The 15,187-nt window shown below is 51.7% G+C and overlaps 1 protein-coding gene across 2 annotated transcripts; it reads right to left on the bottom strand.

The window, feature by feature from the left end:
* Positions 1-5,467: 5,467 nt before the first annotated feature.
* Positions 5,468-14,788, bottom strand: CCDC197 (coiled-coil domain containing 197). Of its 2 annotated transcripts, none has more exons than XM_025870446.1 (7): positions 14,466-14,788; positions 13,084-13,166; positions 11,558-11,745; positions 9,973-10,083; positions 9,008-9,127; positions 8,644-8,760; positions 5,468-5,718 (listed from the first exon to the last, which is right to left on the bottom strand). In XM_025870446.1, the coding sequence occupies exons 1-7, from the start codon at positions 14,570-14,572 to the stop codon at positions 5,521-5,523; spliced, it is 924 nt and encodes a 307-aa protein (XP_025726231.1). In that variant the 5' UTR covers positions 14,573-14,788; the 3' UTR covers positions 5,468-5,520. The 2 variants fall into 2 exon arrangements, with proteins under 2 accessions (XP_025726231.1, XP_025726232.1); XM_025870447.1 differs by having other exon boundaries at positions 9,056-9,127.
* Between the last annotated feature and the right edge of the window lie 399 nt (positions 14,789-15,187).

Raw genomic sequence — 15,187 nt, 5'->3', positions numbered from 1 at the left:
CTCCCTCTCTCTGCTCATGATCTCTCTCTGTCAAATAAATAAATAAAATATTTTAAAAAAAGTGAACCATGCTCACTGCAGAAACTCCAGAAAATATACAAAAGCATAAAGAAGAAAATGGAGAGATTAGAGTCCTGCGATCCCAAGCTAACCATGGTTAACATGGCAGAACAGAGCTCAGCCACTTCTGAGCATCCCAGCACTCCTTAGGCACACAATTCATGCCCATCAGGTGGCCTGGCTCCCCACACGCTGGTGATCCTTGGGTTGGAGAGAGTGTGGAATTTGAAAGAGTATGCAGGTGTACCCAGCAGCTACTGCTATAATACTGGGTAATGAATGACATCAGCTTCCCCGGCTTGCAATGATAAGCACTTATTTCTCGCTCAGTGTTGGTTGAGGATTGAATGATTTGTGTGGAGCCAAACTGCGTGTTGGATCCCTATCTGCTCCATGTGGCTCTCATCCCTCTGGAAACAAGGGGCTCCCAGAGGCACATTCTCTCCATGGCAGAGCTCACCGGTGATAAGTCCCATGGGGTGTGGCGAATCATGTTTTAAGCCTCTGATTATGTCATAATCCACTAATATCCTATTGGCCAAGTCACATGGCCAACCCCGAATCAAGAGATGGAGATGAGTACTCTGCCCAGGTTGAGCCTGTGGCAAGCCGTGGAAGTAGACACCACCACGGGGGAGTGGACACTTGGGATCCCTGATTCGATCTGTTGCACTAGGTGGATATTAACACCCCCGTCCTCCCGAGGATCATGATCCTCCCACTTAGAAGCACTAGTTTAGTACATATCCTTCCCGTTTTTTTTTTTTAAGATTTTATTTATTTATTTGAGAGAGAGAATGAGAGAGAGAGAGAGAGCACATGGGGGGGAGGGTCAGAGGGAGAAGCAGACTCCCTGCTGAGCAGGGAGCCCGATGCGGGACTCGATCCCGGGACTCCAGGATCATGACCTGAGCCGAAGGCAGTCGCTGAACCAACTGAGCCACCCAGGCGCCCTCCACTGTTTTATATATAGAATTTTAACCAAATTTGGCTTAGATTCTATTTTTTAAATCCCTATAGAATTTTTTTTTTTTTTACCAAATGGGCTTAGATTCTATTTCTTAAATCCCCGCTTTTTTTTTCACGTAACTTTACATGCTATATTTTTCCTCATACTATTTTTGAAAATTTGTAACAGTGGCTGCAGAATTATAAAATCATTAAGTTTGGGCATTATTTATTGAGCTCTTCCTCTAAGATACTTAGGTTGTTTCCAGTTTGGTTACTATAAATAACAATGTGGTGGACATCTTTGTCTAAACGCTCTGCTGGCATCTGTAACGGGCATTTCTGGGTTTTGCACGCCCAGCATCAGGTGCCATCCCCCGCCCCCCGTGATCACAGTAGCCTGGTGTCCCTTCGGGGGAACCACATGTCCCCTTCTGTCAGCCCATGTACTTTATGCCGAATTCAGCACCGGCGCCAGAGGAAGGACTCTAGCCATAAAAGATATTCCACCTCACTTAAACTCAAAAATTTGACCCAGTCCTGGCCAATCAGAGGATGGATTTCCCCCTAGTTAGAGATTAGTTGAGGATTGGATGCATCGCCTAAGCCTGGCCAATCAGGGATTTGTTTAAAGAGAGGCACCTGACCCAAGGCGGGCCAATCAGAGTGAACCCTGGGACTTGCCCTGGTACTTACTACGAAGGGACGTTCTCTCTTTGGAGGCAGAGCCGAGGTTGTTTACCTGGAACCGGAGAATGAAGCCAAAATGTAGAAGAGCAGAGCCCAGAGACAGACACAGGATTCTGTTGACACTGAGCTCCTGATCAAGCTGTGCCTGAAGCTAGAGTCCCCGGCCTTTCAGTTTTATAAGCCAGTGCCTTCCTTTTTTTGGCTTAAGCAAAGTTGAGTTGGGCTCTCTGTCGTTTTTGAACCAAATAGCTCTGGCTTTTTTAGCTTAAATTTCTTGGCTTGGAATTACTGACCCAAAGGACACAAACATTTTTTTAAGCCCCTTGAGACCTCCAGACAAATTGCTTTCCAGAGAGTTTATGCAAACAGTATCACGGTTTAGACAGCCTATCTTACAAGCATTAGCATATTAGCTTAAATTTTCTTACGGGCAGAAATTATGTGGTTTAATCTTATTTTTAGTGAGTGAAATACATTTCATCTTTATAGGCCATTTTTATTTATTTTGCGATTTTCTGAATATGAACAATTGCCTTTTTATTTTTTTTACTTTGTGAGAGCTCTTTACATACCAAAACCATTGATCCTTTTCCAAACTTAGCACCATTTCCCCCCAGTTTATTGTCTTCAGATACGTTGATGTGTTCTGAGGTAGATGCAGTTTTAATTTTTATGTAGCCAGATTATTTTCAGGTATCACTTCTGCGGCTGTCATGCCTCCCAAATGCTTTCCGACTGAAGAGTGGGTCAACATGGACCAGATTTTCTTCTTTTTTGGCATTTACACACCCAGTATTACTCACCCTGTACTGGGAGAGCCATCCCATTGGAACTGCCCCGGAGCTTGCTAAGAATGCAGATTTCTGGGCCCCACCTCAGAACCAGCATCTCTGGGAACAGGCTCTCGGTATCGCCCTGGTTAGCAAGTGTCACGGTGGTTTTAATGAACATGGAAGTTGGAAGGCAACCACTCAAAGGAACTAGAATGTTCTACTGTGTATGGTCTAAAAAGAGGACATAATTTTATTTTCCTGCTGAATAGACAGTTTCTTCAGCACCAGCCACTTGCCAATAACCCAACTTTCCCAGAACAGTCTGTAGGAAGAATTTTCTCACACTTGGAGTTACTTTAAAGCTGGAATCTGTTGGCCGATAATGAGCCCACAGTCTCACAAGTGTCCAAGCCCTGGACCACCTGAGATCTTGGGGTCTCAGGGTCTGAACAGGCAGTCAGATGAAGTGACATTCCGTAAAGTACTTGAACCCCTGCTTTTTTCTCCAAATGCACTTGAACGCCTCTTTGCAGCTAACACGAAACCCAAGAAAAAGCACTTTAAACGTACAGCGTCGGGGCTGAGACAGCTTTCTATTTGACAAAAAAGCCAAAGGATAAACCCCGGCATTCTGGGACATGCCTGCAGCAGCATGGCCAAGCCCAGCACCCCGTCTGTCTATCTGGTGGCCCAAGCCCCTCGTGGGGGAGGCTGGGAACTCCCAAAAGACCGGGCTGCCCATTGCAAATGCAGATTGATGGCTAGGCCACTGCCACCCCAGGCATCTGTTCCTATGGGTCCTCCTCCCTGAGGAGTGTGACAAAACATCTGGAGCAGACCTACAAATGCATGACCGGTGCACAGCATGCAGATGGCAGGGGACAGGAGGACAATAGTCCCCCCCCCCCCCCCCCCCGCCTTGGGCCCTTACAGGCAAAGCCAGGAAACCAGAGAACCAGGCTCTGGGCATATAAAGGGGTGTATGTCCGGTCCCTCCTGGGAGGTTAGACAGGGTGGGGACCATCTTGCAGACCCGTCATGCGGATGGGACACTGAAGTCCAGCCAGGGGGAGCTGGTGCTCAAGGAGGAACAGAGCCAGCTTAGGCATTTAGGATTTGCCATTACTCTAAAGCAGCGGTTCCCAAAGTGTGGTCCTGGAACCTGCAGCATCTGTATCTCTTGGGAACATGTTAAGAGATCCAAATTCTAAGGCCTGTAAGACCCCAGATTGTGCCCTCAGAAGCTCCGGGAGTGGGGCCACACTCTGTGTTTTCACAAGTCTTCCCGATGACGGTTCGAATCTAAGAATCATTGGCCTGGCACATGCCCACATTACAGGGAGAGTGATGGGGTACTTTAGGTCTCTCTGGAAAGCAGATATCGTGGGGAGAGGGCGATCCGGGAAAGGTTAAGAAAGTGGGAGTCTCCCTGCAAGGCACTGAATGAGTCCTCCCACCCCAAATTCACATGGTAAAATCCTAAGCCCCAGTGTGTTAGGAGGTGAGGCCTCTGGGAGGGGATTAGGTCATGAGGGTGGAGCCCCCCATGAGTGGGGAAAGACCCCACAGAGCTCCCTCGCTCACCACTCAAAGGCACAAGAAGATGGTTGTCTATGAACAGGAAATGGACCTTCACCAGACGCTTCCAGTTTCCATAAGTGTGAGAAATAAATGTCTGTTGTTTAAGCCCCCGGTCTGAGCTTCTGTGATAGCAACTGTGATAGCAAGTGGACTAAGACACCCCTATGTGTGGCCTCTGGGTCCAAGGATAAACCCCTTAGCCTGGTCCGTGGACCCCACGACGGTCCTGCCGTCCACCTTCTCAACTGCCCATCAGGTTCTTTGCGCTCCAGCCAAACTGGAAGCCCCTCCCCTCCTGTTGCCGTTCCCTTTCTGAGCCCTCCCACGAGCCTGGTCTTCTCAAATCTGACTCAAGCCCCACCTGAGATGTCCTCTTTGCTCCAAAGGCCTCTGAGATCAGATCTTGAAACCATGGTCTGTTCCCTCCTCGGTTCCCCTTTGTTTAAGCTGCTCGTAGAGATCCGGCCACCCTCAGCCTGATTATATGTAGCTTCCTTCATTGATTCAGCCACCAAATCCTTCTCATGCTACCACCCTCCCTCCCTCAGAGCCTCCTGTCCCCTCTCTCAACAGCACCTGGAAAACAGCGACCCTTGGTGTTCGTTGACTGCATAGCAGCATCTTTTCTGAAACTCTTGAGCGTTAACTGCTGACCGCTGTTCGCAGCTTGTCAATTGTTCTTAGCTGGCAACTCTTACCCAAACCGATAAACCGATGCAGACCTCCAGAGGGTGAATTCTTTCCAGGGCTGAAGGGTTGCTAGGAGGATTTTACACCGCAACACAATAAAACCAAACCAGTGTCTTCCAGGTAGACCAAGCTCTCCCGACCCTGGCCTAAGAAGGTCAGACTCGGAGGGGACTCCCTTAGACACCCTCTTGCCCAGTCTTGCAGATAGAAAACCAGCCTAGAGAGGGGCTTTGCCTGGCCGAGGTCTCTCTGAGAGCAGCATTCATTCCAGGCAGCTCTGGGACCCTCGGGAAGGCAGCAGGCACTGACTTGGTATTCAGCTTCCGAGAACCAGTGATGAGATGCCCCCGATAGACAAGTTCAGTAGCCCCAGTCTGCCGTGCTCCCCAGTCTGCCATGCTCCCCAGTCGGCTGTGGGTGAGGCGAGCTCCCATGCATCCTATAGCTCTGGGTGGCTCTGTATGAGAGTTCTTGTGGTTCGGATGTTCCTAAAAGCTAGGCAATCTAACCAGAGCTCTTCTTAGACAAACCCACCCCTGGCTGTGAGCCTGCAGCCTCCAAGCTGGGACCTCCCACCTGACCGCTGCTTGCAACCCGGGAACCCCCCGCCTTCCCCAGTCCCAGCCTCCACTCCTGCTGATCCCCAGGACAGAGAACAGCGCCCCCCACCCCCAGGCTAGCTCCTGCTCACTTCGGGGGCACTGTGGTGAGAAAAGGAGGCTGGACAGGAAGGAAGATGGTCATGATGCTGGCAGAGTCTACATGGCCGCTGGCTGGCTCAGTTTGAGCTGGGGCACTCTGAAGTCTGGGTGCCTGGAAAGGGAGTTCTGGGGACCGAATCTTGATCCCTTGGGCGTTTCCTGAAGGATCTGGCGTATCTTCTGGGGTGCGTGAGACTATCCCCTGACCAGCATACTCTAGGTTCCATGAGCAGTGAGATATATCTCACTGTCTCCATTTTGTCCAACATAAATTCCTGGGAGGAAAAAGAAATCTCTCTCACCTGCCTGGTGCTTTGACATCCCTTCCCAAGGACCAAAGCACCAGCGGAGGTTACCTACACTTCCATTAACTCTCACAAGTGCCCTGCAAAGGAGGTGGTATCAATGACACTTGGCCAATGTGCAAACTGCAGCTCAGAGAGGTTAAGTGACTTGCCTGGAGCTGCACAGCCCAGGGGTGGCAAAGCTGGATGACAGAGTCCAAGTCCTGGTGTGGCTTGCTGAATGTGGTTGCTTGCCTCTTTTTGCTGCTTCCTCCAGGAAGCCCACCCTGACTGCCCCCAGCCTCCCTCTCTAAGAGGCATTCATTTCTCAAGGACCTTCTACCTCAGCTCTTTACCTAGCACAATGCTTAGCACATGTGGGTGACTCAATAAGTCTTGGTTGAGTGATTGTTGCAGGAGACCCCTGGCAACCCTTGACATCACCGTGTAATTTCTTCCTTTTTCTTGGGAGGAAGATGAAATTAATGCACTGTGACTATTTAGACAAATGTGCCCTTATTGAAAACAACATCATTCATATCACAATGTGAATATGAATAACATGAGTTGTGCCCCAGGGGATGCCAACAACATGAATGGTGTCCCTGGAGCCTTGCCGCGGAGCAGCCCTGATGCTGTCTGAGAGCTTGTGAGAAGTCCTTCTCAATAGAGAGGCAGGCTTGCTGACTATGGGCTGTTGCCACGGCAACCCTGGGGCAGGGACTCGCCCCTTTGGTGTTCCCGAGGAACTGAGCATCCTGTGTTTGAACGTCGCCACTGAGCCTGCCTCAAGTGAGAGCAAGTTGTGACCTAGAAGGAAGCCAGTACTGAGGATGGCTGACAGCAGAGCGTGGAAAGGATTAGTCCTGGCCAATCCAGGGAGCCTCGGGTCATACCATGCCTGAAACCCACAAGGCCATTGAGCTTCATTCAGCTCATGACGCAGACATGCCCCTTGAGAAGAGTCAAACCACCTCAAAAAAGAACGGGGTTGGAGGACTCCCAACTCCCCATTTCAAAATTTACTACAAAGCTCCAGTAACCGAGACAGTGTGGTATTGGCATAGGATCGACATCTAGACCAATGCAATAGAATTGGGGTCCAGAAATTCACCTTCACATTTGTAGGCAATGGGTTTTTGACAAGGGAGAGGAGACAATTCAAGGGGGAAAGGATGGGTTTTTTCCAAAAGATGGTATGAGGACAACTGAATATCTTTATGCAAAAGGAAGAAATTGGACCCCTATCCCATACTATATACACAAGTTAACTAAAAATGGATCATAAACCTAAATATTAGAGCAAAACTATAAGTTTCTTATTAGAAAACTTAGGTGTAAATCTTCATGACTTGGGATTATAGTTTTTGCAATGTGATGTGATGCCTAAAGACAAGTAACCAAAGGAAAAAAATAGCTCAACTGGATTTCATCAAAATTAAAAGCTCTTGTTCTTCAAAGGACACAATCAAATGAAAAGACAACCCACAGAAGGGGAGAAAATATTTGCAAACACATATATCTGATAAGGGACTTCTATCTAGAATATATCTTAGAATGCAACAATTAAAAAACCCCCAAATAATCCAATTTAAAAGTGGACAAAGGATCTGAATAGACATTTCTTCAAAGAAGAGATACAAATAGCCAATAAGCACATGAAAGATGCTCAATGTCAATAGTCACCAGGGAAACGCAGAGCGAAACCACAGTGAGATATGACTTCACACCCCCTGGGATGGCTGAATTACAAAAGACAATACCAAGTGTGGACAGGATGTGAAGAAATTGGAACCCTCACACCTTGATCATGGGATTGTGAAATCACGCAGCCACTCTGGAAAACAGTTTGGCAGTTCCTCAGAATGTTAAATATACAGTTACCATATGATTCAGCAATTCCTCTCCGTGGTAGCTAGCCAAGATAAAGGAATATTTATGTCCGTGCTAAAACCCGTATGTGCATGTTCATGGCAGGATTATTCACAACAGCCAAAAACCCCGAAACAACCCAGATGTTCATCAACTGGTCCACTGGTTCACACAGTGGAGCATTATTCAGCCCTAAAAAGGAATGAAGTAGTGATTCATACTATGACGCGGATCGACCTTGAAAACATTATGCTAAGTGAGAGAAACCAGATGCAAAATGTATCTTTTTGGGGTGAAGAAATGTTCTGGATAGTAGTGATGCTTGCCCAGTTCTGACTGAACTGAAAACACGAAGTGTATGCTTTAAGAGGGGAAATGTTATGGCATGTGAATTATAGCCTAGTAAAGGTATTATTGAAAAGAAAAAAAGACGTGCTCTGTGGTCAGTAGAAGCCAGTCTGACAACAGGTTCTCTGTACTGTAGCATCAGCATATGGCAGGTGGGGGGCTGGTCGTGGGGGGCAGTGAGAAGGGGAAGCTCAGGGGACTTAACCGAGAGTCTGAGGTTTCAACCGACGAGGCTCCCTTAGTCACTGAAATGTGTCCTCTCAGAGTGCACATGTGAGTGTAAATGCGTGACCACACCCGTGTGCATCTCCGTGTGTTTGCAGGTGCTTCTGTGTATGTTTCACGTGTATTGTTAGGTGTGTATTAAGCACATGAATGTCCATGTGAGTGTGTACACCGTGCGTGTGCACGCGTGCACGTGTGTGTGTGTGTGTGTGTGCGTGTGATGTACCAGGGTGGGGCCACAAAGACCAGGTAGGGCAGGAGTTTCTTTATACCAGCCTCTGATCCTGCCCCAAATGGGAGCTCATTACAAGTTTGTTGAGTGACTAATAGAGACCCAAGACATACTGCCCCAGGAGTCCGTGTAGCCATGGAGGGGCAGGCTCTTGGGGGCTAAAATGTGAATGCACCATGAGCTGAGGCTCAGGAGAGGCTGAGGCTGGAGACCAGCCTGGGGTGGCAGGGACGCCTCACCTGAATCAGGTCGAGTTTAGAGAAGAGGCCCATCCTCTTGGGCGTGCTGTGGGCAGAGGGGGAGCACTGCTGGACCATGTGGTTGATGGCCTTTTGCAGGTAGTCGAGCAGCTGGTTCTGCAAGAGGAAGAGGAGCAAGAGGAGGAGGAAGAGGTTCTGGTCCCCTCCCAGCATCGCCCTGCCCCCTCTCCCCAGCTCACTCAGGCCAGCGAAGCCACCTTCTCATCCTGCTCTGTGCTCCAATCCCAGAGGGCCTTGCTTGAGTCCCTCCCACCCCAGGGCCTGAGCATCCTCCCCTGCCATGAGGGACACTGAACTAACTTCCCAGAGGGTCCTCCTAGCTGGAGACACCTGTGGCCCACACCTGGGGCAGGGCCTGGGAAGGGTCATGGAGGAACCTGGAGCTCCTCACTCTGGGCAGCGCTGGAGTCCCAGACTTCAGGTCTTCAGGGCTGTGGCCAGCAGTGGCAGCCTTGCTTCCCATCTTGAAGAGAAAGATCCAGAAGGGGCTCTATAAACAGTGGCCAATCCACTCCCTCTCTAAACCCCTTGGCTGGAGGTCAGCAACATGTAGATCCCTAGCCTCATGTCTTCCAAATTAGGATTGCATGGGGACTGAGAAGTCCCTGCCTTTGCTGACCACACTCTGTCCAGGTGGAGTGTGCCCCAGGCCTTGGTCCTGGTGTCCTCCCAGCAGCCCCTACGGCTGGGAGGGCACGGGCTCTGGTTTTAGTGAGGACCCAGGGGCCAGAGGGTAACCAGTCCCCATTCCAAAGGCCAGGAAGGAACAGCTCGAGAGCTTAAGCCCAGAAATCCTGGCCCCTGGTCATGGACTTTGGCCATGACTTATTCTTTCTGAATACTATTTTTCTCGTCTGTGAAATAGATACGGGTAGGAATCCACCAACATTTAGAAGTACCTGTCCTGGGTTAGGGGCTAAGCACTGCCTGTGATGGTCACAGAGATGTATGAATTACTGCAGATAGTGCATAATAACTCACTTAAGTGCCATTGTTCTGTTATTAACCACAAGCATTACAGAAGGACTGGGTAAGCACCCAGCTATGCCAAGCCCTGGGACGGGACTGGGGATCCCAGCTGTGGTTCTTGGCAGAGCTTGTCTCTTGCCCCTCTGTGGCCTCAGTTTTCCCATCTGTAAAGTAGTTTCTGCCCCATCTTTGGGAAGCCCTTTGGAAGCAGACAGTCACCAACCAGGGCGAGGTAAGTGGGGCGTGTGTGTGAGTGTGTGTGGGGGTGATGCTTATTGAGGAGATGGCAGCCCCCCAGCCCTGCCTCCACCCCACCCCCATCCCACAGATCGGACTCACATGAGAGCCGTCCATGTCCTTCTGGGAGGTGACACGGTGTCCCAACTGCCCCCACCGCTTCTGCTCATGATGACATCGCTTTTGCAGCTGACACAGCCGAATCTTGAGGCTCTGCGATGGGAGAGGCTGCATCACCTGGGTGCAGCGAAGTCTGCTGGGGCATCTGCTCTGGGCCTGGTCCCAAGGAGCTCACTGCCCCGGGGATGGGGAGGGGGGGCCTGTGCCATGATGGGGGTGAGCGGAGGGGAAAGGTCTGGGTCTTCTAGCTGTTCAAGGCACCAGGAAAGGCCTGAAAGGGCATGTCCAGGCTGACTGGGGTTGAATGTTGGCTCATTGCCCCCAGAGCCCCTTTTCCTCCTGTAACCAGAGCCAAGAGTCTGTGCCCTTGTGGACGGCCTCCCGTGGCCTAGCCTGCTCCGCACAGGGCTGTGCGGGCCGCGCCCCACCGCGAGGCCCCATGGGGTGTGAGTTTGGACACGGGACATACACAGGTGTCCTCACTTTTCTGCGTCTTAGTCTCCTCCCCTGGAAAGTGGGAAGAAGAGCGCAGCTGGGTCTAAGGTGAGAAATTTAAGATGGGGTGGCAAAACTCAGCGTATGCTTAAAATGAAGATAAATTAAGATAAATAATATCTTAATCCAATGTTTTTAAAAAAAATCAAAGTTAATACAAAGCATCCATGATGGACAAAATATTAAAATTTTAAATAAAGATGGGATCCAACCAGCACTTGAATGCTCACCTCACTCACCTCCCTTGTCTCAGGCCTAGGAATTAAAGCACTTAGCCAGGTACTGGGGTGAGATTTAAATAAGATAAAGTAGGTAAACTGTGTCTCTCCCTGTCCTGCCCAATCATAGAGAGTCTGGCTCTCCAGAGGGAAAAAGGTGCAAAGTCATGTAGGTTTTCAGTGCGGCCACCAGGGGGCAGAGACTCGCTGCAAATATCACGCCCTGATCCTTTGCAAGAATCAACCCATCCTCAGACTTCCTCTCCTTGTCCCCTTCCCCTTCTTGGTCCCAGGCCCCAGCTGCAGCATGCAAATTCATCCTGCCATGCCTTTGCCTGGGCACTTTCTCCTGGCTGGAATGTCCGGCCCTCCTGGCAAAAGTTCTATTTATTATAAGATTAACCAAAAAGGAAAGAGTGGTGACTTCTTGGGGCACGTCACTTTGGCACCGTTCCGTGTCTCATGACAACCTATGAGCTAGGTTGCATTGCCATTTGACAGAGAAACTGAGGCTCAGAGAGGGGTCACCCTTGCCCAGGGTCACGCAGCTAGTCAGAGAGTGAAGTGCAATTGGAACCCGGTCTGTTTGAATCTAGAACTCGTGGCTTTTCTACCACCAAGAACACCTTTTGAGCATAAGCATAAGTTTCAGGAGAAACCCCAAGTCAATCAGCAGACAGGGAGAGAAGGGGATACAGAACAAGGCTCTGGAGTGACAGGCCCACCCAGACCCTCTCTGCAGCCCACCGCTGCTTCGAGCCTTCCCCCCATTGAGGTGCAGAGGGAAGGGGGGGCCTCTCTGTCCCCAGTCCTATGGGCTAAGGGCAATGGACGAGGCTGCAGATAGCTGTTACCGGGATAAGAGCCCTGTGGCTCTCCTCTAGAGACTCCAGCCTCTGGTGGAAGACCTGGTTCATCTCGGAGAAGGCCTCCAGATGCTTCTGGATGTCCTGGCTGATTGTGAAGAGCTGCCCATAGTGCTCCACCATGGTCTCCACCAGGACCACCTCTGGCTCCTCTGTTTTCTCCCCTTCATTGTGGCCTAGGGAGACAGTGCCATGGCGGAGTGGGTGGGCACAGAGAGCCCAGCCCTCACCTGCCCCTGCAGGGGTGATGCCAACGATGTGGATGGGACTTCTGCCGCAGCTCTGCAATTCCAGCTGCAGGCCCACAGCTGAGAGGCGCCAGCCAACCCATGCGGGGCTTAGCCCAGGACAGCAGGTGCCCAGCCCCCTCACCCACCACCAGCCTCTTCAATTAACATTTGAAATGTCCCCTAGCAGCTGAGAACCCAGATTCTGGAGCCAGGAGGCCCAGTGAGACAGCAGCAGAGAGTCCCCAAGGACCCGGAGCCTTCACCCCTCCTTGGCTTGGTGCTCAAAGCTTTTTGGTGCTGCTCAACCTTCCAGTCACCATCTCCCAGCAACCCCTGCCATGTCCTGGTGCTCCAGCCCACTGGAACTCAATATCCCCAAATTCACCATGCAGGGCTCTGGCTCCAGCCTACGTTGGTGCTGTTCGCTCTGCCTGCAATGCCGTTCCCCTTTGCTGGCCTCATTTGAGCCCCATGAGAGGCCACCTCTTCTGTGAAGCCTTCCCTGACATCCAGGACAGTTTGGGGGGTTCTCATCGCTCCACAGCATTTAGTGCAGCGGCTCTGAAGTCAGACCAGAGTCTGAGACCCAGGCCTACCACTTCCTGGCTGGGCATTTTGGGCAAGTTCCTTAACCTCTCTGAGCCTGGGTAACACAATTCTCAGAAACTCATAGAAAGGGGTACAAAAGATTTTCTAAAGAGGTTAGCACAAAGTTAGTTAATAGTCGTTAATAAATGGTAACTTAATAAATGGTAATAGTTATTCTTATTATTGATGACGTTGAGATAATGATGATAAAAATTCACGTTTGACCCCCCCTTCCCTTTCCTAACAAGCTTCTGGCACTGACAAGAGCGGGCTCCGGTTCTCATCAGGATAAAACAAAACACAAAGCCCATTTCTGGTGTCTGTGTAATTTTGGCTGATCATCGCAAAACAAAAAACCAAAACCAAAGACACACAAAATAATGGCAATCATAGCTAACATGTACTGGGTGTTCGCTGAAAGCCGGGCACTGCGCTACAGGCTCATGAAGGATCAGTTCAACCGATCTACATAACCAGTGCTGTTCCCCTTGTACAGATCAGACACCAGCCCCTCGAGAACTTGCCTCCGGCCACACTAGCAGACTCACGGGGCAGGCTCGCGTGGCCCCTGTGCCCTTTCTCTCCACTGTGGCATCGGCCTTTGTGGGTCCTCATTCTGCCGATGAGGTCAGGGCTCACACCGCGCCCTAGTCCCAAGGCTGGGAGGTGGCGGTGGAGACGAAGCGGCATACATACCCTTAGGGATTATCTCAAGGACCTTAATCAGATAGTCTTCAAAAAGCTTGTGCTTCTCGACCTCTCTCTTCAGCTTCCTCTGCCTGCAGAGACATTTCAGTGACAGCAAGACGTGGTTTGGAGGACCCCAGGCCATGACCTCTTGCAAGGCCACTCTCCATGGATCTCCGGCTCAGACCTGCACTGGGTGTGCGCGCCACCCCCACCCCCATCAGCGGGCTGCTGACTTAAGCCTCTCCACCCCATTTCCTGCTGAGCAAACTGAGCCACAAACAGTTCAAAGAGCTGCCATGGTCAGGCGTGAGGAAGGAGCACCAGGGAGAGGGGAGTCCAGTCCTTCTGGTGTGGGGTGGGTGGGGGGGTCTATGGAGCCTCCCTTAGAGGCTGGCCTGAGCACCCCCGCCCCCGCCCGCCAACCAGCTGGTGACCCGGCTAGGTGCTTCACCTCTGTGCTTGGCCAGCCCATCTGTAGCGACAGTAACCAGACCCCCTCCCTCACAGGCTGGCCGGGATCATGCGTGGGGCGCCCAGCACATAGCGAGCACTCAGTCTGGGGTTGGGGACCCCAGCACCCCCGGGAGGGGAGACAACCACGTGCTGCTGCCCAGCCATGCTTGACTCTTAGGTGAGCCCTGAGCAAGCAGAGTCTCCAGTCGGTCGCCTGCTCTGTGCCCAGTCAAGGTCAGCAGTCAAGGGCAGAGGCAGAGTGAGACCCGCCCCGGTCAGCAAGACTGTGGTGGGCTCTGTGAGTGACTGCTCAGGGACCCAGGGCAGGCCTCTCTGCCTCTCAGGCCCCGCTTCTCATCCATAAGGTCCTGAAAAATGCAGGGAAAAACCATCTTTCCCCACAAATACCGTGTGGACCCTGCGTACCATGGCACCAAACCTTAGTGGGGTCAGGAAGCCCGAATAGAATCTGATGGAAGGGTTGGACCTTTTCTCCACAAAGTTGCTCACAGACACATCCTTTTGCATCTGATTCAGGCTTTTATGGGCAGCCTGAAACTGACGGGCTGCCCGGAGGGTGAGGACCCAGGTCTCCACTCCGAGGCGGGGGGAGGGGGGACAGCCTCGCAGGTTGACTTTAGAGGGGCTGAGCTGACAGGTGCAGGGGATGGCCACCCCAGCCCTGCCTCCAGGATGGGAGACTAAGCCCACGGAGGGCCTGGGAGGACCCAAGGTCTGAACTCGGGGAGCTGGAGCCAAGCCCCCCACCCCCTCCCCACAGGCTGCCCCTCCTGTTTACTTCCAGGGGTTGCCCCCCTCCTTGTCCCTTCCCTGCTTGGCCCTCAGGGACGTTTGCTCAGTCCCAGCCACCTAGTCCAGTGAGGACGCCACTGGGCCTGGGGCAGGGGCACAGTTGAGCCTGGGACCTCGCGTACTTTGCCTGGAGCTCGCAGAGTTCCTGTAACAGCACCTGCAGGTCTCTGTCCTTGTCGCTGCTAACGCTCCAGCCAGCCCCCTGGCTGGCGTCCATGGCCACCAGCATCACCCCTCGCCACCCCAGCTGCGCGGGAGGACGAGGGCCACTTGGGCCAGGCGGGAAAACTGGTCAGCACTTTCCCGACTTTCCCAACAGCCTCCGGAAAGCAGGTCACGTTCCCAGTTCGTGGAAAAGGAAACAGAGGCTCAGAGGGGGGCCTGTGACCAGCTCAGGGACACACAGCAGGACTGGATCTGGACTTGAGGCTCACTGAAGCCAATGTCTGGGGTCTTCCAACAGGTGCTGGTTTCTCACAGCATTCAGGAGATAGCCCCAGAGTCAGGGCTGGGGGCTGGCTCAGAAAGCAGTGTGCATGGGGCGGGGACACCTTGGTGGCCTATCCTACCCACCAGCCCTGCACCACCCATTTATGCATTCAGTGACATCACATACTCTGAGCGTGTAGAGAGCTCATCAAAGGAGCATGGAGCCCGAGGCAGACACTTTGAATGAGCTCATGGTCAGGCTGGGAAGGTGGCCTAGTTAACAGGTAGTTTCCACACGGCCTGGCAAAGAGCTCCTGGACCATTTGCCTAAGTCTGGTTCCCGGTTATGGCCCAAAGGAGAAGAAAGTCTCCCTAAACCTGCCATTCATTGGCCATCTGCTGGGCCAGCCACAGC

This window comes from Callorhinus ursinus, unplaced genomic scaffold (assembly GCF_003265705.2).
Source record: "Callorhinus ursinus isolate GAN/ISIS: 27379988/994484 unplaced genomic scaffold, GSC_fseal_2.0 scaffold8, whole genome shotgun sequence".
In the NCBI taxonomy this organism is placed as follows: domain Eukaryota; kingdom Metazoa; phylum Chordata; class Mammalia; order Carnivora; family Otariidae; genus Callorhinus; species Callorhinus ursinus.
Note: the sequence above shows the minus strand (reverse complement) of the source record. Positions and strands in the feature narration are given on the sequence as shown.